Source organism: Lichenostomus cassidix, chromosome 1 (assembly GCF_008360975.1).
Source record: "Lichenostomus cassidix isolate B80296 chromosome 1, HeHo_3.0, whole genome shotgun sequence".
NCBI lineage: Eukaryota > Metazoa > Chordata > Aves > Passeriformes > Meliphagidae > Lichenostomus > Lichenostomus cassidix.
In genome coordinates, this window is record NC_139479.1 from 68,429,070 (window position 1) to 68,456,733 (window position 27,664).

Genomic DNA, 27,664 nt, shown 5'->3' on the forward strand with positions numbered 1-27,664 from the left:
GAGTATGAAAGGGAAACACCATCCAATTATCTGACTGCATGCCAAAAATAGCAAGAAAGGCAATGTGCAGCTATCGAACATTTCCTTTTTCGATAGAGCCATGGAAGTACACAACAAAACTCTAAATGCCATCTAGCCTACTCTTTCCAAAGATACACCCCAGGAGAATGAGGCTTTTGGGACATCAGGGATCTCCCCTAGAGAGCTCACCTTCTCTCCAAATATCCCCCTCAATGGGGACACAATAATCCTACAAAACAAACAACAGCTCCGTCCTCCCTCTGGCAACTGAGAATTTGCACCAGGGCCCCACCCAAGCCTAATTCATGGAGGCCACTTAGAAATCCTCCAGCTGACCCGCAGCTTGTCAGTGAATAATTTCTCAGCATGGTGTCCTTGATCACAGGTTGCACCCACACTGGAGCCAGAGGAGTGCTGTTGCTGCACTCTCAGACTCATGAATGTGTCTGGAGTGAGATGGGCTGTAATGTCCCATCTGCTCCTGGGCAAGTGCTGACCCTGCGATGGGAAGCTGTAGGGAACAGTGACAGTGGGAACAGAGAGAAGAAGGAGACCTGCAAAGGAGGAACCTGCACCACTTCCACAAGGATTTCTTCTTTGGCATTCTTTGCTAAGCTCCTAAATAAATATAAGTAAACAAATAAACAATATACAATGTAAAATATGTCCAGTTCCTACCACTTGTAGATTTCCTCCTAGCCCCACTAATCTGGATATTAGGGAAGGTACTTGGGATGAGCTCCCAGCTGCAGTTATGGGGCCAGTATTTCAACCTCTGATTGGTTTTGACCTGGAGCAGGAACACCTGGACCATGGCTTCTTAGAACCATAGAATCACATGCATAGACAAAGCTGGCAGGGGGCCAGCACATGTTCTCCTTCCCCCCACCCCCATAAAGCACGTTTTACAAACTGTACATGCTCCCTGCTACTATTTTTCCTCTCTGTTTCCTGCTTCAAATTGACTCAATATTCCCATGGACACGTGGCTACACCAGCCCTGTGCTACCAATCACACGGTACTGGACGCTGAGGTGCAGAACAGGCATGGCCCATGTCATTCAGATTTTTTTGGTAACTTCCAAATGAAAAACAGTTTCTATGTATTCTTTACAATTCCAGGAATTTCCAGAGTTCCTGCCTTAATGTTAATGTCATCACAATCGCCTCTTGAAAGATGTGAGTCAGCCCAACTTGAATTTGTAGTAACATTGCCCAGATGCTGCTAGGAATTGCTGCCCTAAAAAAAAAAAAAAAAGGATAGATGCTGAGAAAAGTATGGTGACTGCCATTAATCACTCTAAAAAATGGGCACTGTTGGTGACAGGATGGCTTCCTCTCCTCCCAACAAACACTACCCCAGTGAATGAGATTGTGAGTGAGGCTGCCAGGGGCTTTGCCAAGAGGAATGCTTAAGAGAGTTGAATGAGATGTTACGCAAGGTAACGATTGCAATGGCCTCTGGAATCACACAGCAGGGCTTGGGAGGGAGGAGCTGGGAAGACAAGGAGACAGAAGAAGAGTATTTGTCCAACTGATCTGTCAATTGAGACTCTTTCACTGGTGTTTGGTTTTGCGCTGTTTGAACTTAAAACTGCAGTACTGTCTTTGGGATGGGGAAGATGTGTCTGGACAGTCAATCACGACTATCATACTCAGGGTAAAACCATGAATAATTGGACAAATTGCTTACTTCAGCTCCCATGCTCTGCTATAAATCACTGAATGGCTTTTCTTCTGTGACCAGTAGTTTCATCAGGAGGACTTTAGCTTGCAGCTGGTTTGTAGTTTGATTTCAGTGAAATACATCAAGATGACATGAAGTACACTCTTACCCTGGAAACTTTTCCCTGTTGATAGTTATAAATACACCACGCTATTGTGCTTGGCATGCTGCATGCTAAGAGAGGTGAGGGCTCTGAAACCCATTAGGAAAGGGAGCAGGCCGCAGAGCAGAGCGAGGACAGTGTGAAGCGAAGGTTGATCACCACAGCCTTGTCCAGAATAGGCCATGGGAGTTTTCTTATCTCGCTTTGGCAGGAGGTACTGCTAGCTTCCTGTGCGAAATCACGAGCATATGCTGCTTTCCTCTTGTTGTTTGGCTTCCTCCGCTACACAAGACGGTTCCCAGCACTGTGATTATCTTTGTATCTTCAAACATGGCACACTCTGCTTCCTCAAGGGCTTGATGTATTCTTGAGTAGCAGGCTGGCTCCCCTCCCCCCAAACCACTTCTCCAGGGCTCCTGCGAGTGCCAACTCCACACATCACAGATCTTTTATAAAGCTGGACTTACTTGCGGTTGCATAAACCACCCCCAGCCTCTCCAAAGTCATGTAAATTCCCGAAGCTCCGGGCAATGAGCAGGTCTGATGGCAGAACTCACCCTGTCATATAGGCAGAGCCACTCTCACCCCTCTTCCTCCCTGTGCTGGGCTTTTCTGAAAAGCCTACAGAGAATTAGTGGCTACTGTTTTTACAAAAGAATAGCCTTTTTCTCAGGCTCTCCACACAAAGGCTGATGCGTGCCTGCGTGGGTGCACACCTGCAAATGTGCATGCCAGCACGCATGCAGGCACATGGGAAAAACTACTTAGGATGTGAAAAACCTGAGTGCTCTGCTTCTACCAGAGCTCAGCTAAGGCAGCCGAGTCTGGTTACCTCGCTCTGAGGTTGCATAACATTTATAAACTGAGGTTTGTACTCACCCTTGTTAGCATTTGTTGTGTGGGACCTCTACACATGAAGAGTTGCACCCACAAAGTAGAAACGTGAAAGGGTCTGCAGGGACATGGGTGAAAGAAATGCTTAGAAATGTGCTGGCAGATATCAGCCTGTTTATCAATCTCTGTGCACACTGTGTGCTTGTTCATTAACCCGGCAGTAACCCTGCTGTAAGATTTCCTGAAGATGCAAAGCTCATCCCACAACAAAACACTTCAGGAATTCATGCACTCTGGAGATATCTGGAGTAAGATTCAAATATCTAAAATTCAGTGGGATTTCCCTGCAAACACAGACAGTTCTTGCTAAAAATGCAATGCCCTTGCTATTTTACTGAGTGGGTAGTTTGAAGAAATTTTTAATTTCTTTGAAATCAGAAAAATATGTAGCTGATGTTATGTAAGGACACAAGCTATGAAACCTCAATTGAGTTAACAGGGAGATGATTGCCTATTTTGGTTCCAGCCAGCATAGATTTTTGTGTTTTCATTTTTCCCTCTCTCTTTCCAAGCATCTGTGCACAACACAAACATTTGGTTTGATGATTACATCTAAGTTCAGCAGAACATTTTCTGTCACAAAATGCCAGTTGTTAGAAGCTGAGGTCAGGTTAAGAGGCAGGACTCTTGACTGACTTTTCCCTTCCCCACCTCTGCCTGATGCTGCTGGCTTAGGCAGTGTCTATCACATGGCACCCCTGGCAGCAGTAAGAGGTGGCATGAGTTGGAGTATTAACCTGAGCAGCCAGCTCAAGAGAGTGGATGCAGCTCGTGTGCTGTCCCTGAGCTATTTTGGTGTATTTGAGGTTAAAGTGAAGGGATCTGGCAGCTGATGAGAGAAAGCATCTGGTTCTGCATGCAAAGGGATGAGTCTGAGTCTTGTCTTGGACTCTGCCTGGCAGCCGTGCTGCAGCTGATCGGTAAACTTTTGCTGATCCAGCAGTCAGTGAAGCCCAAGTAGTGTGTACAACAGCACTCACACCTCCAGCTGTGTGCTGTTCGATATAGTATTCTCAGCTTGACTGTGACTCCTTTTTTATTAAAACCTTGGAAAACAGCTATGAATTGTATTCGATTTTCTACTCTAATTGCATTAATGTTGTAATCGCCAGTTTCGATATAGAGTGGAATGTGACGTCAGTAGAGTTCACATATGTGCCTCCAGGACTGATCTAGCATTTTACATGTGTTTTTCTTGTTATTGTGATGTTATTGTAGTTATGATGGTGGCTTGTATTCTGGTATTAATGAGTAATCAGCACCTCATTGTACTAAGCATCAACAAAGACATAACACTGTCCTCATCCCTAAAACATGGCAAACTAAATATATGCAGTCTTTTTAAGGAATTGTGAGGAAGAGTATAATAATAGCAACTGAATCTGAAGGCTCCAGAGCTGTAAGAAAGGAAATTGGAGATGCTTTTCAGAGATGCACAGTTTCTGAATATGCATTATGCCTTCTTTCTGTCCTTTACCAAAATAGGTGCCACTGTAAGGACTTTTATTGTAAAGAGCACAAAATTTCAGCAATGTTGCAAAGAAACATAAATGCATTCTGTGTGGATAGGAAAAAAAAATAGGAGGCACTTTTTAATTCAGGTAAAGTGAGATTTTGGTGTCTCTGTTTTCCTATACAGATTGGATGCAGCCACAAAGATGTGTTTTTGATACTGCCTGTTTGTGTGCCTATAGTACTGGCACCACAAATTGAGTACTGACGTCTTCGATGGCATGGAAATGTTACCAGATTAGCCAAATTATCATGCCTTCTGTGTTTAATTCTTGTCACAGAATTAGACTTATTAAAGCCTTAAATGTGCAAAGTAAATGGCATCTCCCTTTCTGAATAATTTTAACCATTTTTTCCCATCTGAGTGCATGAAGTGCCCTTATTAATGCAGCTGTCTTTCATCCACCCTGGCCTCAACAATCATGTATTAGAAGTTGGCTTTTAAACCAGACTGTAAAAGAAGTGGTTGTGTAGATAGGGCTTTCCTGCCATCCTGTTGCTCCCTGTCCTCTCTCCATGCATGAATCTCATGGCCTTCCCCTGGGGTTTTCTTTATCTTTTCAACACTCTGATCCTTTAAATGCATGTTGTGAAGTTCAGGCAGCCCAAGTCATATTTCCATGTCATTATTTCTTTAAGCTGAATTATCTGCTAAGACACCAGCCAGTTTGACGCAAAGCTGCTCAATTAAAAACAAGCATGTAAAGCTGGTGTACCATCGATATTCTAAACAACACAAAGTTTAAGCAAACTGCACAGTTGGCTGGAGGGAAATGAGCCTCATTCTTTGGTCAGGATTGCATCACATTCTGTTTTCCAGTCTCTGGGCTTTAAAGTTCATTTCTCCAAACAACTGTTATGCATGTCAGAACTATTTGATTACAGGTACTACAGCCATTATCTTTCAAATCCAAGTAACATAGTGTATTTGAAAGAACTTCATCCTGCTGAAGGGTTAATCTCTGCCGATGAAGCTGGAATTGAACAAGCAACAGCTAAATTCTGGATGAAAAACTCAACTAGATATTCTCAAAGAACAGGGACAGGCAGCACTTAAGAAGCATTCCAATGTGTTTATTTCCATGTGTACCAAATCAGACTTTCAGAAACAAATTAGCTCTTCCATGACCACACCTGAATGTTCTGATTACAAGCCAATTTGTTGCATAAAGCAAAAACACTTTTTCTCTGGGACTTCCATTCATTAAGATGAAATTGATTTTTTCTGGTTAAATTATTGTTTAAATCCCTTTGTCATTTAGATATAGTTTCATTTAACTTTGTTTTGTTCATTTGCAGGATTATGCCTATTTTTAGTGTGTGTCTTATAATCATTGAACCTTGGTGTTAATATTTTGTTGTTTAGTAAATTGAAGTTAAAAAAAATTCAGAAATAAAAACTGGCATCATTTTTTGGTAAAACAAAAAGAACCTTCACAGAGTAAAAGAGCATCTAATGCAGTACAGAATCTTGAAACAAATATAGTTTGTCTTGAGTTAAAGGCTAAAAATAGTATGAACTCACATTTTGGCAATGTTTGAAAACAGGAGCATTGGAAATGGGGCGTTGCTCTTGTACAGCCCCATATTTAGGCTCTGACTCTAAGTTGTGACCTCCCCTTTCACAGTGGATTAAACATGAACACTGACTCCAGAGAGGTTATATTCAAGGAGGGGCTGTGGAAGATGATCCTATTAGCAGGCTTTAAACCTCAAAATTTAAAGAAAAATTATTGTAGTTGCATGGTCATCACAGCACCTGCAGTTTTCCTGTCTGATTGCTGTTTTGAGAACAAATGTTTTGTCTTATATGTTGAATTTCTATCTCCAAATCAATAAAATTTCAATTTTTGTTCTCTTCAGGCATGGATTTTGCTTTCACACTGATGGATCTTTCATCCTGAAAGCTGGCAGCAACACAGGAAACAGGATCCAGAGCATCACTGAGAGAACGGCTGTAATAGAGGGCAAAAACAAGGTATGATTCCTAGGTGCAGATAACCTGTCTGTGGACAGCATGTGTTGAAAAGGCACTCTAAGATACAATCAAGGTAACAGAGAAGAAGCCAGTATTTTCATATTGTTTGGATTTGAGGATCTGCATACATGCAGATAACTTTCGTTCTTGGTACTTATCTGGTACTTATCTGCTGAGAGGCAGAGATGTATTTATTTCTGGAGGCAGTCACGGTAAGGTAAGTGACATGCCAGGAGAGTGTATCAGTGGGATTGACTACATCTCCTCTTTTATTCATGGCCTGCAGTATCTTGGATTGCCTCAGGAGCACAGGGGCAGCAAAGGGGCAGAGCCAGGCCATCTTTTCTTAATTTTGTGCAGTTGCACAATTTTATGTTGCTTTTCCTATGAGAATTAAACTATTTACTCTCATTAGTGGGTATTCACAGATGTGGCCCTTGATGATTAGATGGCCAAGTCTTTTTTTGGAATGAAGTCTAAAGAGCCAAAAGAATCCAGATTACAGAAGCAAAGTTTCTGAGAGATCTCAGTCAAGGACAGCAAGATGGGATTCATCCCTGCAGTATTAACCATCTAAATTTTAAGTGTTAATTCAAGTCAAGCATCCCTTTGTGGGCCATGGGGAGATGCAGATAATTCTGAAGTGTTTGTGGGCCTGTGGTCTTTGATGTCTAATGTGGAAGAGAAAGCCAATGGGATTAATTTGCCAGAGACTAAGAAGGATTGTCCATCAATTAAATCCATCAAATCAAGGATGCCCTAGATCAACTACACTTCCCTGGGATAGACATGAGACTGATTTGGTGTGCTTGGGTGGCTTGTGCTGCAGAGCAGCTCAGGTGAGGATGTACAATAGCATGACACTCTCACAAGAGTCTGTTTTCACAGACTAGTTTGGTTTGTGGCAGTAATATAAATTTTAAAACTTGTCTTACTCTAGGCCTTTCGTTTTTAATGACGCCAAAATATTTTTTTCATTCTAAGGGCACTGGGGTTATAGGTCTCTTTTCCTTGATGGCTGCCTTCAGTTTCCTGCATATGAAAATGGATGTAAACTGCAGTTATTTTCATGTTAAGGCCCTTTCACACACCGCAGAACAAATAGGGTTTTACGTGCAGCCAAGAATCAGATCTGGGATCTCATTTTCTCCTGCTGTTATATTATTTAGAAAGTATCACAGGTGTTCATGGCACCATTCCAGAGCATGGGAACAGTCTGGATCCCAGTGAGGCATTTGCTCTATTTAGCTGTCCAGCTCTACGTGTTTAAAGATCAAGGCAAAGATGGGAGCAAAAAGTTTCCTAGGGTAGACTATCATAGGAAAGCACATGAAAAATGAGATATTAGGAGGGATTTGAAGGAGGAAAGGGAAATAATTTCAGGCACAGGAAGACACAGTCTATTCCAAAGGGGGAACGATGATCAAGATGATAAGGATCAGTTATTTTCCAGCAGTCATATAGCCGTGCTATGGGTGAAGACGTACCTGTTCACAGGGTGCAGAAGGAGCTGTCTAATGACCAGATCTCATTCACCTTGTGCACCATGCATTTTGGAGGCAGTGGAAGAGGAGTGGCTGAAATGCCAAAACAACTTCCAGACAGCAGCAAATAAATTCCTCCCTGGAGGAGAATGCTAATAATGGGTCCATGTGGCAGAACTGCAAGTCTTTGGCAAGCAGCCCTTTTTGAAAAATGTGCCCAGAAATGAACTAAGGAACGGTCTTTGCACGGAAGGATTTGCAGGGAACTTACTGGTCCTCCCTGTTTTCCTTGTCTTTTTGCTTAGTTCAACTACGAAAGGTCTACCTTGCTTTGCTTTACTCCTCCTGGTCCCTGTGGGGAGGGGGAGGTTAGTGAAACAATCTCTTTACTCAGATTTTCACAACTTTTCTGAAGTTTCTCTGTTTCTGCTGCTCTTCCGTAGCTTTCCAAGCACAGCTGGATTGCTATTGTAAGTAAAAAATGCTCTCTAAGCCCAGGCTCCTGGCCAAGCTGAGAGTTGCATAATTAGTGCACACACAGCTGCTCTGGAGCATCCAGGATTGTTCTTTTAAATCCATGGGAGTCTATGGCTTTTCACTCTTCGCAGCCCAAGAATCACTCTTAGTCTCCCAGAGAAAACTCAAAGAGACAGAGTTCAGGGAGAACCTTTGCCCATCTGCAGAGATATTGTCAGAGTGTTAATAGCACTGAGCTTGCTGAATGCAGCACGTCATCACAAGTGTCTATCTCTGATGGACTGCTACTGTGAGCACTCCTACTGCTGCAAGCAGCTGTGAACAGCTCTCTGAGACACTTCCACATCGGTGGTGCCCTGCTAAATAAACAGTGTCTACCCCACTTCCACATCCCAACACAGCAAGCATGGTAAAAACAATCTCAAAGCCCAATGGAAACAACAAAGGTGTAGGAGACAAAGCATTAGGAAATGGATTAAGAAACTCAAAAAGTTTCACATTTGGGTTAGCATGAAAGGAGAAATGTGGGTGGTCACAGGATGAGATTATTGTAACCAAGGGAAGAGATGAACAAGGAATAATCAACAAGTTTATTTAGCAATGAAGGTAGCTGTTTTCACCTTTCTAAAGACATTGTGCCGTTTCCACATGTTTCCTGTATGTGCAACATCTAAATGCCTCCAGTTTGGCTCTTTGCTGTGGTAGGTTGTTTGTTTGTCTGTGATTATGAAGGTAGCCACAAGTATATTTTAAAGTTAGGAAAACCTCAAGCCCTGTGCCTGTGCAGTTAAAGTAGTGCAGGAAGCCTGCACTACATTATTCTTTGGTGACAGAGAAACCGTGACAACAGTGTTTTAGTAACATTTCCGCTAAAGCCTCTCTAAGCGGACATTGAGAAACTCGAGTGGTACAATGGAAGAACTTCGTAACATAAGCCATAATACTTAATCATAAGACAGCTCTTGAAGTGATTTGATTCCCCCACCCAAAGTTTTTATTCTCGTTTTGTTGGACATTTCAGTGACTTCCTACAAAGTTGTGCTATTCTTAGGCTTATAATGTAAACAGGTCACAGATACTCTCCTGTCATTCAGCTACTAACACCCATCACTTCTCAGTGTTCCCAGCTAAAGCTAGCTGCTATATCTAATGAGGGATAACACTGATTATGATTCTTTGCATGGTCAGTGTTCATTAGAATGCCAGTCGGTGAATGACCAGCAACAATAAGGTACAAAGACCTGGCACATTCATTGTGCCAATGCATACAACTGGGCATGGAGCATTGCAGAGGACCACTAAGAAGGCAAGCTCAGATGAGGGAAAGCAAAAAGTATGGGCCAAGAAGGAAGGATTATATTTCCTAAGGAAGGAGACAGTAGACAGGAGGACAGTTGAGTAAGGGGAAAAGTTGGAGGGAGCGGGACAAAACCTTCTTGGTCTTGGGAACTAACCTATAGAACAACATTTTTGAGAACCTGAAATGGAACAGAACATCCCTGACTGTCTCATGCCTCTCCTGCCTGCAAATATTGCAATCCCACTGACCAATAGCAGGCACCATGAATGCTGGGTCTGTGTCAGAAGGTATGACTTCAGGAATTGTGTATAAAGGATAGTAATGCATGAAATTGGGGTTTATCATCCATATATGTATGTCTGTGTGTGTGTGTGTGAAAAAACAAATAGATAGATATGTATGTATGTATTTATGGTTTTGTTTTCCACTTCATGAATACTTCACTGACACAGGTTATTAGTGCTTCCAGCACTTGTGAATGACAAAGCCACTTGACTTCATGGAAAATGGAAAGTAATGGCCCTGTAACATGATTTAGTAAGATGAAATTTAGACTCACCCTTGTGCCTCTCTGGTTTGGCTGGCAATGACAAGTCAACCTGACTGGTGGTAGTATTCAAAAGTATAACCCTCCAAAGTGGAGTGCTAGATAGTCAGAAGAGTCAGTCCTTCCTGGACATGACTGATAAGTGTAATCATGCAAAATATAATGGTTCCATCTCTCCTGCATCTTCTATGCCAAGCCCTAAGCAACTACATCTCTTCCAAGTTCCCACATTACTGATGAGATGAAGAAGCCTGTGCTGTGTCTGTTCTCAGTCCTGACACATGCCAGCTGTCTGGCCAGTACCTCTGGAACCCAAATAGGAAGAGAAAGCTGTTTAGCTCACTACAACAACATTTTGATCTTTCTCCTCTACCCTACAGCTGGTTTTCGTGAAATACGTGAGATCTTATGAGTTTTGAGTTGTCAATAAGTTTTGATTGAAATTGGACAATGGATTCAAAAATTACTGAGCACATGGGGGAGGAGAGGATACTGGCAGACAGATGGACAGGCTGGCAGACATGAACATACGGACAGTATGATCTTCCTCAGAACCCAGGCTAAAGATAGCAGTGGGAGCGTCACTGGCCTCTCTTCCGCACATTGTAACTTCTCCTGGAGCCCTCCCGAGTGCTACTAGAATTGCTGTCAACACTTTTAAGTGAATCATTGGGAGGTACCAGCAGAGCCAAGCCCTTAGTGAGATTAAAACCAGCAGAACTTGGGGCTTGCTGCTGCTGAGCTGCAGATCTCTCCACTCCTGAGACTGATCCCCTCCTTTGGTGCAGGAGGGAGGTGTGAATGGACCACTGCCTTGCCCTACCCTGGCACTGGAGTAGAGGCAAGGGCTGCGCTGGTATAGCTCTCTTTGCCAGTCAGTTGGCTGTGTCCCATGGACTGTTCCAGCAGGACAACATGGGATATGGAGGGAAAACGCAGCTCTGCTTGCTAAACTTGCGGGATTTGTCTGTCTGACCCTAGGGGGAAAGAGGGTGCTCTCCTGCACACACTCATGTCCTGCTGTTGTGGATATTTGGTGTTTCTTCCATGGTGGTCCCGAAGTTGAAACATGTTGACCAGATGTTTTGCCCTGATGCTCCTTGCCAACATGTGAGGCATGCAGATGGTATGTCTTTGGCACAAACAGACCAATCCAATAGTGCACTCCCAATATTTAGATATGGGTCTTCCTAAATGATAATTCTTTAGACAAAGATAAATCCAAGGGTGTAAAGAGAGCATATTTTCATTTATTTATTTTTTTAAACAAATAGGCCTTCTTAAAAACATAACTAGAAAGGAATCGGCAATAACTGACAGACTTGCGCTAACCTGCTCTATGTTGAAAGGGCAGTATTTTGCTTTTTAAATATATGGGCTGTTTCAAGAGCTCAGGGCAGCAATCTCTGAACAGAGCATGTTTATGTCAGTGTCTGCAGAGGCCTTCTGGGAGTCACATAGGAGCCAGGTGCTGAACATTTCTGAAGACTTTTCCTTCTCTGCCAGCAGCTGGAGCAGTGGGAATCCTGTATTTCAGCTACTTTGAGAAAAGAGAAATTCAAGCAGACCCTCCAGGGGAAAGACCAGTCCACCCTGGCTCCAACCACAATGATCGTGCCAGCTGCTTTGCACTCTCTTTGCTCCCCCAAAGTCTTTTCCTCTTCAGTTTCCACCACAAACAAATCTGTAAATTCCTTTTCCATCTCTTAGGATTTCTGCTTTATGCCTCTTTTATTTGCCCAGCAAAGCAACAGGAGTGCAGGATTTACTTCCCTAGCCCCTGTTTTTGAGATGAGCCTGTTGCATAGAGCTTCAGCTGAGATGACAGGTGTAGAAAGAAGGAATAAAGGGCCAAAAATTTGGTGGTAAATGTATTACGTGGACAGATGATGCTCAAGATATTGAGCATGCCAGAAGGGATTTGCCTGCTCTGCCTGATCATGCCAACTTGATTCAGATTTCCTGTGTATAATGTAGTTGCAAATTCAGGGCTTGAAATTCCCTGTTGCGATGCCAGACGATAGGAGATTGAGAGAACTTTTGCCTCTTTTGCAGCAATAGCTGTTCAGAGGAACCATGCTGTACCAACTGATCTCAAACAGCCACAGTTTCTCAATAAACAAAAACATTCCAGGTTTAGTTTTGTACGCACTGTTTCTCTGGTGGGTTTTGGCTGGCATCCACAACACAAAACACAGACTGCACCACTGGAGGGCTCACAAACTATTTAAAGAGATATTATCTTATCCTTGTGACTAATTTATAAGCTAAAAGATTTATACAGAGGCATGTTGTCTCTAAAATATTCTATTCTGTTGTGAGGTCAGTCTTGCTTCCTCCTAGACACTGTGGCTTTGTCCGCCTTAGTCAAGTAAACATATCAATGTCTTCTCTCTGGCACTAAGGCCTCCTGTGTTCATAGCATTTGTTTCCCTTGTCTTCCAAAGAGACTTTGCTTGCATGGAAGTTGCCTGTTGGAGGTGAACCTTGGCCCATGCTCAAGTATTTGGGACAGTGTGAGTTGATCAAAACCAAAACGCTGCTTGGGGAAAAGCTGGCAGTTTAAATCACTGGCTTTCAATGCCAATGAATGTTCTCCTGGGCAATTTCATACATAAGAAAAGGCATCATCTGTACGTTACTGCAGTCTTACTGCTTCAACATAACTCTGTGCACCACCCAGTGTGGTATCACAGTGGGCTGAAGCAGTAAAACTCATGATAGTATGCACAATTTTTCATTAAAAAATAATACCTTATGATATAAGGACAAAACACAGTCCGATACTTCCAAAAACTTTTCAAACCTTTGGAGTAATTGCGGGAGGAATAGTTGCCATGTGTTTCTCAGGCTCAGAAATGCTCTGCCTGTGTGTATAGTAGATTAAAGACAGGTTTCCTGAAGTCAGAGAGCAAGAGCTTCATTCTCCTTCACTGGTTATGTTAGGTCACAGTTGCTTCCTGGGCAAAGTTGCTGTGAGGTAATACCAACTACTGGAAAAAACGCTATTTTTTGGTGGAAAGTCTGGAATGGCAGAAGCAGTTTTTAACCACCCACATTAGTCTTCTGTGGTACACATTGTGGGACTTCCTTCTGTTCTGAGTTATTGTTGATGAAACAGCTGTAGGAATCCTGGTGTGGGCTCTGTGTCCACACTTTACGAAATTGTATTTAGAACCTGGAAGAAATTCAAAGAGAATGACAAAATATAGAAAAGACTGGGCCCAACCCTTAAATCAAAAAATTGTAGAGGTTAGCCTACTGAATTTAGCAAAACAGGATGATTTTTTTCTAAGGTCTCTAATTATCTGTCCGGTATTACTGATACTCTTTCATCTCACAGAAGATCCGAAAAGGTTGTTTAGAAAAATTGTAGCTAGAAATATTTTGTAGCATGTTAGCAGACAGGTAGTTGGCCACTGAGACAGTTTGCAAGAGTAGAGGTGCTGTTCAGAGGTAGTGAACACTTGTAGTGAATTTACCATAGTGCAGTCTTCTAAAATTAATAAGCCAAAATCAAATTATTTGCCTCAACTGTGTTTGCTCAAGTAGTACGAAAAGTAATAGACTCTTTCTACTAAAGAATGATTTGGGGAAGCCAGAAGATCTGTGGTGTTTAGGAGTTCAGCAGGAGGTTGGGAATGGCTATGAATTCTCCCAGTAGGAGACAAGAGCAGTGCAAATGTTCAGTCAGTGTTTACGTAGAAATGTAGATAACTGGTCCTTATTTATTACTGCCTCACCCTCTTGTGCTGGTCTCTGAACTCCAGCAATTGGGCAGACGTAAAAGAATGTATTAATTGCACAAAAATTATTTTTAAGGTTTTTAGAAATGCCAAACAATTCCAAACAGTGGGATTCTGAAGCCCCACAATTTCCTTTCATCACCATCCCAGCTCTGTCTATAACTCCAGCCAAACCCATATTTTACAGAAGAAGTAAAACGGCAACTGAAAGACAGAAAATTAAGCTACCAAGTTGTAACTGGGAGCACATTACGCTGATGAAATCCATGTTCATGCCTCATGTCTCAACTCCACAACAGAATGACTTCAGTTGTTTCTGCATAACTTTCCTCCTTTGCTTAGTGCCCAAGCCATTAGACCATGGTTTGCCATCACACTAAATGTATAACTCATTGTATTATTACAATGTTTTTTATGTTTCTAAGGGCTCATTAGGTGATTTTGGTCCCTGGCCTTTCAAGGTCTTATTTTTCAAGTCATATAACTCTGAGAAAGTATTTAGTGTGCTGATCCTCTTTAAATGGTGATAGAATACAACATAAGAAAACTTGACATATTATTATTTTTATAACAGAAGTATTAAGTCCAAGAAGAGAAAATAGTACAAAAGAGGATGAGTAAACATCTGTTTTGCCACTGTCCTGTCTCACCTGACATGTATGTGGGAAAATGAAAGAGAAATCAAATGAGTTTACTGCCAAACCTTTTTCTCCCAGCATTATCCAAATGCCTGAGGCATGTCTCACCTATTCCCTTTGCAGTCTGGCTCTCCTACACGCTGCTTATCTCCTCGTGTGAAATACATTGTGTTGTGCTTCATGTCTTGCAGCTTACCATTACATCACCAGCAAGAGATAAATCAATCTGAAAGACACGTTCAAATATTTTTGGTTATGATGGCTTTGGTGATATAAGGGTCACCCAAGGAACTTGTTTCCTGTTACTCTTCTACCCTTTCCAAAACAGTATATGGTGACATCTCCTTCAAATAGTCACAGAGGTGCTCATCACTGAAAGGAAAGAAAGATTGGATCATGGGACTGCCAGTGGTGACTTAGAAAAAAGAGAAGGCAAGCTTTAACTGAGTTATTGAGCCAATGAGAACTAAAACTCTTCTTTCTTTTGCAGACTGCTAGCACTCTCGTTGTAGCTGAAGCCAAATCCTCAGGAATCTACAGCTGTGTGGCATCCAATAAAGTGGGAAAATCTGAAAGAAATGTCAGTTTTATTGTAACAGGTAAGATCTAGTCCACTATGGAGTCAAACATTTTTCCTGATCCTGGAATTATAACAGTTAGGCTCTTGTGGCTTTTTAATATACCATGGTTTGAGAACTGCTGTTCTCAGTGTGTGCACTTGTAAGCTCATACCATGCTTTTGGGTGATGCTGGTAGGTCTGGATTTCTAAGGACACCAAATTGGTGAATGACTCATACCTCCATCAAGCATCCAGCATGACACAAATTGCTCACAAATACAGCAATGCGCAATCCCCCATTTTGGTTCATTTGGGGGATTGAAATGAACCAAAATTTCTGCAGTCATTTCACACATGGAATTTTAGTGTATTTTCATACACCAGTAAGCCAGTTTCTTGTGTGACATTGATGGCATCTACAGCCTCATGCTGTTGCCCACCAGGATTTCTCACAAGACAGTGTCTAGGAGAGTGCCAGTATCTGCAGGCAGCGTGGTGCTAGAGATGTCTGGGGTACTTCTCACAGATCTCAGGGACCATGGCATCTTAGAGGTAAAAAAGTGTGAGAGCACAAAGTTTTTTTCCTCTTCTATGAAAGACAACCTTGGACGTCATCTGGGCCACAGCACTGGGTATTCCTGTCCTGTTATCTGCATGTATGAGTATGGTTTTTGTTATTTTTGCATTACAAGATGTATTTAGAGTTTTCACAAACAAATGATTTAATATTTTACTTCAGGAATTACTGAAAAAAACCACAATAATTTGGGAATAATTACTGCATTATTAAGCAATGTAAAGTCTGCACATGCAATTACAAAGGATTTGTCTCCTGTCAAACGTTTTGTTTTGTTTATAAAACAGTAGTTTTATAAACTTAGGCTGTTGGTAATTTCCAGGGTTAATCATTAAAGAAATATAATTCATTTGAAACTATGAGAAAAGCAAAAAGGTTAAAATATTTAGATGCTTTAATATCTGAATCATAATCTCTGGGGTTTTTTTGTTGTTGTTCTCTTGTTTATAGTTCTGATGAGTGATTTTGGTGAAACTCATTCCATTTCTATTCTGAGAGATATCAAAAGAGAATAGACATACACTCATTAGATTTGGTTAAAAAAAATAAAAAGCTACTTCAAAGAATATTCCCGTTCCAATTTCGTGGACAGACTTCGTAATTTTTAAATATTCTGACTAGGTGTAACAGAATCATAGAATACCAGGTTGGAAGAGACCTCAAGGATCATCTGGTCCAACCTGTGTTGGCAAAAGCACAGCACCTTGTTCAGATGGATCTTAAAAGTGTCCAACGTCGGGGAATCCACCACTTCCCTGGGAACATTATTCCAATGGCTGATTGCTCTTATGGTGAAAAATGTTCCTTTTGTGTCCAGTCAGAATGTCCCCAGGAGTAACTTGTACTCATTACCCTTCATATTTTCCATGTGTCTCCTTGTAAAAACGGAGTCTCCAGCTTCTTTGTAGCCACCCTTTAAATACTGGAATGTGTTGATAAGGCCTTCCCTAAGCCTTTCCTCAAGGCTGAACAAACCCAGTTCTCTCAGCCTCTCCCTCATGGCAGATTTTCCAGTCCTTTGATCATCTTTGTGACACCTCTCTGGACCCTGTCCAGACTTTCCACATCTGTTTTGTATAGAGGGGACCAAAACTGGATGCAGTATTCTGGGTGTGGCCTGACAAGTTCTGAGTAGAGTGTAATGACTTTATTTCTGCTAGCGATGCCCTTGCTGGTGCAACCCAGCAGCCTGTTGACTTTTTTTGCCACAGCAACACAATTTGTTCATGCTGAGCTTGTTGTCCACCACAGGTCCCTTTTCAGAGCTGGTCTCCAGATGGGTAGATCTGTTGACCTAGATGAACTGGTTTTGTGCTTCCAGGAGAGCACCTTTTCCTTTAACTGGTAAAATAGAAGAGCTTGGGCACCAATACTTTTCTCTGGCACCTCCAGGATTTTGTAGTCTTCTTTGAATCTGCCCAGATTCCAGCTTGCAGTATCACTCTTGCCCACACAAAAGAGTAGCAATGAATAGTAGTCAGTACTCTTGACAAGCTGTGGCACCCTCTCAGCGATATCTCAGGCCTTAGCTGCCAGAAGGCAGCGTAGCTCCCTGTCATGCCAGCAGATGGACACCTTAGTGCCCCTAAACAGAGAGTCACCCACTGCAAGCACTCGTCATTTCTTTTTAGGGTATCCACTGCTGTGCTGCTGCTACAGTTTCACCTGGCAGACTTTGTTTGTGGGTGTCTACAGCTGTTAAGGCTCCATATCATAGCACACTTTCACATTTAGAAAGTGCCAGTTATCTATAAATATAGAAAATTGGTAAGAGGCATGAGAAGTATAAACAGCTAAGTGACACACAGGCAAGTTGTTTGTTAAAGTACAAGAAAAATGTCTCCATGTTCTATTAATGGATGTGTCAAGAATATTTGCCACCTTGAAGATGACTCTTGTCCCCACTCTCAGTTCTGCTTTCATCCCTATCCTCACATTGTATCTGTTTGGACAGAGAGTTAAACAGCATGTAGGTCTCCATAAATTAACATGCCAAGGATAGTCTCATCTTTGTGTGGGTACTTCACATGAAACTTTGGGAAGTCACTGAGAGTCATTCACAGAGAATGTTGTTCTTTCAACGTGCAAGATGCTGAATTTGGCCTTCTCTAAGTCTGACTCCTCAGTTTTCAAAATATGACATGGAAGATTCTGAAACCAAATGAAGCTGTACTTTGATGGACCCCATTTATGGTATCCAATTTGCCCTTTCAAAGTTTTGATGGTGATTTTGAGTATTTTAGTGCAGTGACATGAAGGATTTAGTTTCCCTACTTAGATCTCACATTCTCAGATCTTAACCAAGGATGGAAGGAAATCCTACTCCTTGATACTAAAGCTTGCCTGAGAACATGCAGAATATCATGACTGTTCTTTGAAGAATCTTATATTGGCTGGTGTTCAGAAAGAGGAGTGTCAGCTTTATTATGGCTTGGAATTTCTTAACCTCTTGACTGGTGGCAAGCATTCTTTGTAGGGTGGTGAAGTTGAAATGCATTTGTCTTTTGAATCCCTGAAGTTGAGCACTTCAGTTGTGTGTCATGGAAAGTCCTGATCATCCCTGACACTCACTTGCGTTGATTGAAGGCAGTTTAAACAATACTGCTGTTTGGTCTCTACAAAAATCCAGTTAGGTTCACCATAATTCTCCACCATCAGGCTGAGGCCAAACTACCGTGGCTGGGTACAGCCTGTGTTTCACATGAAGAAACAAACACATCCAGAATGTGCTGAAAAACACAGTGAGGGAGTAAAAACCTTAGAGCCTTAAATGCTGATGGATGTGAACAGGACACACTGCAAAGTATTTCCTTCTGATGAGTCCAAAACCAATACTTCAGGTTTTGTGTGACAGCTTAGGGCTAGTTTATCTTATGTTGTTGAGTCTGTTGGCGCCATTTGAAGTCAGCCTGAGCCACACAAAAGTGTCTAAAAGTAAGAGAAGTGTCTAAGCAGGAGGGGATGATTCCTTGTAGGAAAAGGAGCTGCTGCCCTCTGTAAAAGGGACAAGCCAGAAATGACTCCAAAGAGCACATGGAGACAAAGCCTGTTCTTAACAGGAAGATCCCTTTCCTTGAAGACAATCTCCCTCAGCCCTTGTCCTGGGAATGAGAAAATGCACGTACTCCAGCAAAGTGGCTGCAGTGCTGTGAGCGGTCTCTTTTTTTGTAGGCAGAAAACATTAGGAAGGTGGTAGGAGGCAGAACGTATCCCAGAAGCCCTAGTTTGGAGTTGACAAGTTCCATTCCTTCAGGGAAGGGTAAACATAAGGAAATTTGTGCCAGCAGAGAGAAGCTAGGAAGAACAAGCACTTTCTTTAGTTACTGTAAATCTCATTATTTCTGGGCTTGAAGTGCAACCTACCTATCTTTTCCTAGGAAGTTTGAGAGTGATATACATAATTTAATACACTGTGACTGAGGTTGTATGACATGAATGCCACGGGCTTTGGAGAAGCTTTCCTATGGCTTCTGCCAGATGAAGGGCATTTTTGGTGTATTGTCATTGACTTCGTTCTAAAAGCAAATAATTGTTCAAGACTCAAAAGCAGCTGTAAAGTTTATATAAAAGCAATGTAGAAAGGTGATTTCTGAGAGCTCTCCTGCTCACTGATATGGAAAGAGTCTGTAACACCACCTTTTAACAAATTTAATTGTATTAGCCCCCTTTCCTCCAGCCTGCCCCTTTCCCTACATTTTGGACTGTTTTGCTGGCACACAGCAGGCCCATGGGTGTGTTTGCAATTACAGAGGGTGAAACAGGAACAGCTCTGCCTTATCTCCCTGGTTTCCCAATGTCACTAAGCGCATTTTATTTTGAGATTCCTGATGGTGCTTGGCAAAGATAAACAAAATCTTCCATCAGGAAACCTGGGAGCTATTTCCACAGGAAGCTTCAAATCACTAAAGTAAATAAAACCCTTTTACATTATTCCCAGCCACGTTATTTAGCTAGCCTGAGCCTGTAACAATTGGTGAGAGGTGTCATATATTAGGAGGCTCGTAGCCTTTAAACAAATGATTCTTTTGGAATCCTGTGCATTTTGCTTTTGTCCCTAGATTTATTCAGAAAATAGTCTTCACAGAAGGCACACTGAGGAAGAACTCCAGACCTGACAATATGAAAGGAGTTGTAACTATATTATTCTGTTGGCATGCTATTCTTTTAGGCTAAAAATAATTCATTTGCCTTAGTCCCCAGGGATCTTTAGTTTCATCTTCAGAGTTTTGCTTGGCTCTTCTTAGCTTCTACTGAGTACTGGCATCTGCAAAGGCAAAAATTACCACTATTTCTAACCAATACCTTGGCTTTCCCAACACACACAGAACAATTTGAAATGTACTGTGAGTAAGATGCAGCAATTTCTTTCTTCCAAGTACTTATCCATATTCGAAATGCTGGCCATTTGATTGGTTTTAAGTGTGTCTGAATTTAATGCTTTTTAACAAATTCAAGTATACGATTCACTTCATCTATCTTAAATCTGAAAGTTAGCTATCTAAACCTAAGCTGGTCATGTAGAATCTCTTCATAATTAAGCATGGGGGACCAGGATCTCTGGAACTGGACCCGTCTTAAGGGGATGGCTTGCATTGCCCTCTGGAGAAGCCTGTGTCTCCCCCATGGGCTGTAAACTTTTGCCCACATACAGAATATTTATATTCAAGTAGATGTCTACATTTGGCAGCTGAGGCTAAATATGATGTATCCTATGTATGGAGATGTTTCATCTTAATGGCACTTCCAGTCAACATGTTCTTAATTGAGATTAGAATCTGGCACCACACACTCTTACATGTCAAACACGATCCTGACCGCAGTCACTCATAGATGAGTTCATGAAATCTGAAGTTTTTCTTATGGCTTTGTTTGCCAGAGAGAGAAAAAAAGGGTATCCCAATGGAATGTAAGAGGAACAAGTCAACCCCCAGGCTTTAACACCCAATCTAATATTTTAGTGTCGCTGCCTCCATTGGGTAGATCTTTGAACTGCACACCTGGACTGCAGCTGATGAGAGGCAAACACTTTGCTCCCTCTGCAGGGGCACCATGAGCTCCACCAGCAGAAATCAGGCCTCTCTCTGGAAGGCATCTACTGTCGGGAGAAATTTCAAGCCAGGACAAGCAGGAGCTCATTTACCCTCTGTTTAACACTCAGGGCTAAGTGTGGAAAACAGGATATTAAAGGGAACAACTGATGCCAGGCTTTCATAGACAGAGAGCAGTGGTCAGCTCATGCTCATGGTTCCCCCTAGAAGGCAAGGCAGCTCAGTTTGCAATGTGAAGATTTAGGGAGAAGCTTTCTGATGGATTGGTCAATCAATGAGAGAGGTTAATGAAAGAATATGTGGGATATTATTAACTCGAGAGCTACTTTTCACACATTCCCACTGAAGTGACATTAATCCTGAAGCAGCATTGGTAAGAATTAACTGAATGGAAGTTGGCATTGAGTTGTCTGTGATCTAAGAAACAAGAAAAGAAGGTATAATTCTCCCTTGTGAAAGAAGAAGCCATTCTTAGGATTTCAAGTCAAGTTTACAGCCAAGTGCCGTAGCAATTAGTGGTGAAAGAACAATTGAAAATGGCCAAAGTCGATGTCACTTGACTGAGAAGAAGGAAATTACTTTATCAGAATATTGGCTACAAATAAACCAAGAGAGGTTGCATTCTAGGAGTAAAACTTGGAAGTGCTTTCCCTCAGGAACTTACTTCTACTTTCACTGAGGTCAGTGGTGTAAGTGCCTTGCTGGAGGGATGAGCCCCATGTGGAGGCAGCTGGGAGGCAGCTGACACCACCACAGCTCTGCACCACTCCTTAGGTGGAGGAAGTTGCAAGTAACATTACAATAAACTGCAAACACGACTTTTTCAAGTAGAACTTTCTACATTGTTGGCTAAATTATTCCTGCCTGAACCATCTGTTATGAAGTGAAAACTTAAGCCGTATCTACACTTGGTAAACTGTTAGTGCAATGATCCTTGATTTCTCTCAGGTGAAGATGTTTTTCACCTGTGTTTAATGCCAAGACAGCTAAACAAAGTATCTTCACCCTAGTGTTGCCCACACACAGCTGGCCACCCAGGCCAGAGGGTACTGCTTCTGGTTTCCTCTTGGGTGGCTGGCAGGCTTTAAATGCAGGCTTTAAATGCTTTTCATCCAAGAGAAATCTCAGGCATGTGATCACAGATGCTGTAATTTCTCAGGACTTGAAGTATTTTTAAAAACTAGACATACTTTATCTGAATACTTATGAATAACAAGAAAACAAATAACCAAGCATGATGAAATGCAGTATTTTTATACTGCCCTCTTGAGATTCCTTTTCTCTTATGCAGCTCACAAGCTGGAGCTGTGATCAGAATATTCCTCCTTTATCATAGTCCCACTGTGCTGTCTTTAAATAATTCTGCTTTTGGTACTTTGCCCCGGTCTGTCTTAACTTGGCACAACATTTATACAAACTCATTAATTCCAAGAGCAACTTTAGTTTACAACAACTGATGTCTGAGGCCAAGTGTATCATAGCTCCAAGACAAATTATAAGAATAGCTGGAGCCTAGTGTATGAAAGGAAAGATTACACACTTGAGCAGGAAGACAACGACATTGATTAGTTCAAAGACTTCCTGATAAAGAGGAAAATATATGCTGTGTTAATTTTGGCTCATTCATTTAATATAAACTAAAAAGTGTTCTTGATTTTTGACAGATGTACCAAGCGGATTCCATATTGGTTTGGAAAAAATGCCCATTGAAGGAGAAAATTTGGTATTGTCCTGTTCGGCCAACAAATTCCTGTACAAAGACATTGCTTGGATTTTACCGAGGACAGTCAACAATCAAACAAAAGCAAAAAAGTCTCACAACAGGGAATACTCCATCACCCTCACTCTGACCATCAAAAACGTTTCCCTGGAACACTCAGGCACCTATGCCTGCCAAGCACGGAACATATACACGGGGAAAGAAGTGCTTCAAAAGAAAGACGTTACGATCAGAGGTGAGCACTGCAACAAAAAGGCTGTTTACTCTCGGATCCTCAAATATAAAAGCACAAGGAATGATTGTACAACACAAAGCAATGTAAAACATTAAAGGACTCATTAAACAGTAAGAGATGTCTCATATCATCTTGATTTTTTTATTACTGTTGCTACCTTTCAAGCCCTGAGGTGGTGCTCATTTCCCCATGGGTTGGAAATAGGAGGAATAGCAAACAAAATCCTAACGCGTGAGCTTCCAGTTGAGTTCAGACGGGTGTTTTCTGCTTTGAAAAGGCACGTGGAAGCTGGGGTTTGGAAGATCCCCCCTGCTACATTTTACATGTTGTTATTTTTTCTCTTGCTGTCTCCTACTGAGCAATAAGGAAAACTTTGGATCAGTCTTTTCTTCCGCTTTGATATCGGCCTCATCAAAAGTGTCAAAGCTGAATAAACTGATTGACTTTAAAAACTGCTGTTTTCAGTCAACAATGGACATTTAATAAGCTAACTTGAATGTGCAGAATGAGCACAATTCAGTTTGAGATTGACTGGACTATATATTTTTTATTTTAATCTGATCTTGATGGACTTATAAATATTACCTGCTGAGCAAGTTCTAATGCTTATTTATTTAAAATGATTTTCTACACTAAAGTACATTAATCTTAAAAAGTATCTTCTAAAAGAAGTATGCAGGGAAGAAATAAAAATGTTGATATAATGCACAGACCTATCATATCATTTATAATAATGATGATTTTACAACTGACAGACATGAACCACGTTTCTCCAAATAAATCCAGGTAGACTTCCAGTTGCTGTGTTGGTCAATTTTTAAAGTCAGTTCTGCACTAATGTAAAAAACTACTGATAAAAATGTGAGTGTTTCTTCTGGCCTGAGGATTCAGGAATTTGTTATGTTGTAATTATTTTATTAAATGAGGAATGTTACACTAACATGACTGACAAGGTTTTAGCCAGCACAGTAAGTTAATACATTTTTAAAGTACAAATTCGAAATTGAAGCCATTAAAAATATTCATTGCTTTTGGTATGCAAATGACAATTGGATTTATTATGGGGATTAAGTACCAGACAAACTGCTGAAGGAGAATTAAGGTCAACCTAAGAATTCCTTGTGAGCATTTCCCCTTTTCTTTTCCTTTGTCATGATTTTGCTATGAGATGTTTCTGTGTGTTATAAATTCTGTATAAGGAAGAAGTTACTATTTTTAATAGATCTGATAACTTTATTTTTTTACAATACATAGCTTTTATTATTTTTGGTTACATTTATGATTGATCATTTATATAGCATTTACATAAGCCATAACAAAACAGACCACAATGACCAAAATAGCTACAGCAAAGGAACAAAGTGGCTGTGCTTTTAAAATAGAGGGTGACAACATGACAGTTTCTTGCGCTTGGGAACTCACCAGACTATTTCCTCCTTTAGGTATCGAGACTGTGTCCCACGGCTAAACTTGCCTTTCACGTGGGAATTGCTTTTGTCAAGTGTGGAAGGGTAAACAATAGCATTTCCCCATAATGCCAGTTTCATGGAGCCTAAAATGCTTAGAAAACAATTGATAACCTGGAAGTTGTCAGAGTAAAGAAAAGAATAATCATTTATATCTTGAAATGTCACCTATAGCCTGCTTGTATACAGTAGCTCTTTTGTTCATTATTAGTGTGATGTCTTCCAGAAACAATGTGTTGTTGCAAAGGGATCAGGCTCTCTTTTTTCCTAAAACATGCCTAAATGCAAGTGAAGTCATTGGTGACTGCTTAAAAATGGAGCAAGCGCACTCTTTAGCATTTGCAATTCTTCAGAACAATAACAATACAGAAACCCCTTTTTTCCTAGGGTATTTTGTGGGAAGACATTTGATGGCAAGGAGGGTGGTGATGACAGGACATTATGAATTTTCCATGGCCTTGGGAGCCAAAGCATGATGATTTGTAGCAGCCAGTTGCCAGGCAATATGAGTTTGGGTCAAAAAAAAAAAGAGATGTGGCAATTAGACTGTTCTTCTGTGAAATTTGTCTGCATTGCAATGATGTATGTCACTGCTGAGTGGATGTCCCACCAGCCTGGTCACGACCAGCACTCACAGGGCCACGCTGTGCAAGGATGTCATAACATCCCAATGTGTCTGTCTGTGCTGGGGGACACAGAGAAAGCTCACTGGAAACATTGGAGGAAAGCAGTTCTTGGTGGCAGGATGAAAACTACTGATGTCACTTTTGATGTTTTCAGATGACTGGAGAATCTCATGGTTTTGGGGAGTTTCTCTGCCTTCTGTTGTGTAATATATTATTTAGAGAGAAAGGTGTGAATTATATTTCTTCTTTTTTTTTTAAGTGTTTAAAATAAAGCTTGTAATTATATTTTTGTACTGATTAATAAAAAGTAAGAGAACAGACAACATAATCATAACAAAGGGCAAAATGGTTGGAATGCAAATGTAAACCCCAAAATTAACAAACTGTAATTTTTTCCCTTTGTTTGCTTTTGAAAATGCAAGTTTTCCCTCCCTACCACCCCAGGTCAGACGAGTACTCTGACACCAGTGTCTTCTTCTCCCCACTGTGACCCCCCTGTCACTCCCCTGGGCCAAATTCTGCCTACAATGAAGTTCCTCAGAGTAACTGAGAACAGAGTCTGGCCCAGCAAGGCAGCATTTGTGGGCAAGCATGAAGGCTGGGGTCAGGTCCAGGGGGCTGCCCTGGGCACTGAGCCCCACACTGTGCTGGTGGCCAGGCTAGCCCCTCAGCTTTGGAGTGAGCAGAGTGGGACATTGGAAACTGCTCCCCTTGGCTTTGCTGCAAAAATGAATGGGAGGAAACAGGTGGCTTGCAAAAGAGAATAATCCTCAGGTTGACCAAGTCCTTGAAAAATCAGCTGATTGTAGCAAAGAAATTATTAAAAGTATGTGAATGATGATTTAAGTTTCAAGCAAGAAAGTTTTGCTTAATATGAAAACCCATCTTTAGTGTATGGCTATAAACAAATTAAAATTAATCACAACTCACAGAACGTGTGATTTGCCTTTGTTGTGTCATCTTGTCCGCCTTCATTTTGGATGTCTGGGCTGAGGTGTCTGTCAGGGACTGCTGATAAATGTGAAGTTCTTCTCAGCATGCATATGAGGACATGCCTCAGAGTGTACCTGTTCATAGTGCTGTGAAAAATGAGAACTGAGCAAAAATCGAGGCGAGGTATCAAGGAGAAGAAGGCAGTCTTCTTGTCTGAAAGGCAAATACAGTTGGCAAAATACAGTTGACAATGTCATTGTGTAGGTATGTGATGAAGAATTTATAGTGTTACTCATAAGCAATGCTGTTTGGGAAGAGAGAACAAATTGTCTACCAGGCTGTAAACAATAAATAGCAATGTACATGGAAATTATTGGCTTACAGCTCAGAAAAGCCCAGACTGGTCATTGCTCGGTCATGACTATGTTGGAATTAATTTCAAGGGGTAAGGGCATAGCAAAGATAGCCCACTTTAAAAGTGATTTTAGTGCTGTGGGGCTCATGAACATGGCATAAGTTTGTGCTACATAGGGGTTTAATACTTCTGGAAAGTTTTAATTACAGCTGGTAATAGAATAATTATGAAGATGGAAATGTCTGATGCCTAGTTTTTCTGTAAGGATAAAGAATAATCTTCAAAACACAGAATATCAGAAATTCAGTTGATACAGAATTTGGTGTATTGGTACCTGTTGCAGCTTAAAAGAAAATATTTACAAATAGCTGGTTTCTGTTTTGTTTTGTTTTGTTTTGTATTTGGAAGGTGTGTCTTACCATATTAGTAATTGCTGATCCTGGCAGTGTTTCTGAAGAGAAAGGTTGCAAATAATCGGGGAATTTGAGGGAATCAGCAGAGCATCTGCATCTGTGACACTCCTCAAGAGCTCCCTGAATTCTCCATCACTGCTTTAAATGGACCAAAACACCAGAAACAATTATGTGAGAGTCGCAAATGTGAATGAAAGATGTTGCCATATAATGTGCATAATCATCACAAATATCTTTACCTGTGTCAGAACAGCCTTTGGCTCAGTATGAAATGAGGGAAGGAGTGGCAAAGGGTTGAAATGATCACGAGATTGTTTTGTTTCTTTCAGGGATGACTTTAACATGATGTTTATAATTTGTTTTTGAAATGCCATGGCATGGTTTGGCCAGGCCTGATTATGTTCAGCCAAATATGTGAAATACAAAAGTGGAATAATTTATGAAGACTTTGGTACAATGATTCTGTCCTCATGGTTCCCAGTTTTTGATTATGTGAGTTTACTGAATATGATTTGTAAATGTACTCTCTAAAGTAAGTAAATTATAAAAGTCACATTCATGGGTGTCATGGTGTACAGAGCTGCAAGGTGTTATCAGCAACACAGACATACTCTTCTACAAGGGTGTCCTGATGATTCTTCAGATCTTTGGTGTCACTGTTTCTTTTGATGATGAATAACTGAGCTTTCACAGAAACTCATTGCTTTCTATATAAGCAAGCCTGGTTGGTCATGGAACTGAGAAAATAATTTGAACACGTTTGTCATCGTTGGGTCATCACTGTCACCATAACCTGCTTGCTATTCCTGAGTAATGGGAGCTCTCTGTATTCACCAAACCCTCCTGAACAAAGTGGAACAGTAAATGAAATAAGTGGAAAATGAACTTAGTAGAACAGCCATAGCAGTCTCTAACACCAGTGAAATGAGTGTAGGGAAGATAATTAAATCCCCACCAGTAAAAGAAAGTAAAACAGAGGTGTTGTTTTGTCTTATAGCTCAAGAGGCACCAGCCCTGCTGCGGCAGCTTACGGATCAGACAGTGAACGCCAGTAACTCTGCCATGTTGGAGTGCCAGGTTCGTGGCATCCCTGAGCCCCAGATATCCTGGTTTAAAAACCATGAGGAAATACAGCAAGAACCAGGTGAGAGCTTTGTGTACTCACCTACCTCTTACAGTAGGCTTTTTATTTGCCCATCTGCCTCAGGTAGCCATTTGCAGAGTCTTTGGCATCAGTACCCAGACATAAGGGAGAAATATTGCTGAGGCAGTCCAAGCAGGCAGCAACCCAGGCACTCCCGGTTA

The 27,664-nt window shown here is 41.3% G+C and overlaps 1 protein-coding gene across 1 annotated transcript in view; it reads left to right on the forward strand.

Annotated features, from left to right (window-relative positions):
• The window catches only part of FLT1 (fms related receptor tyrosine kinase 1), a 111,927-nt gene that overhangs the window by 45,070 nt on the left and 39,193 nt on the right, over positions 1-27,664 (forward strand). Inside the window, exons 11-14 of the mRNA XM_085062264.1 lie at positions 6,120-6,234; positions 14,917-15,025; positions 22,276-22,566; positions 27,357-27,503. Coding sequence (XP_084918390.1) covers positions 6,120-6,234; positions 14,917-15,025; positions 22,276-22,566; positions 27,357-27,503 — 662 coding nt within the window. The remainder of the gene's footprint in view (positions 1-6,119; positions 6,235-14,916; positions 15,026-22,275; positions 22,567-27,356; positions 27,504-27,664) is intronic.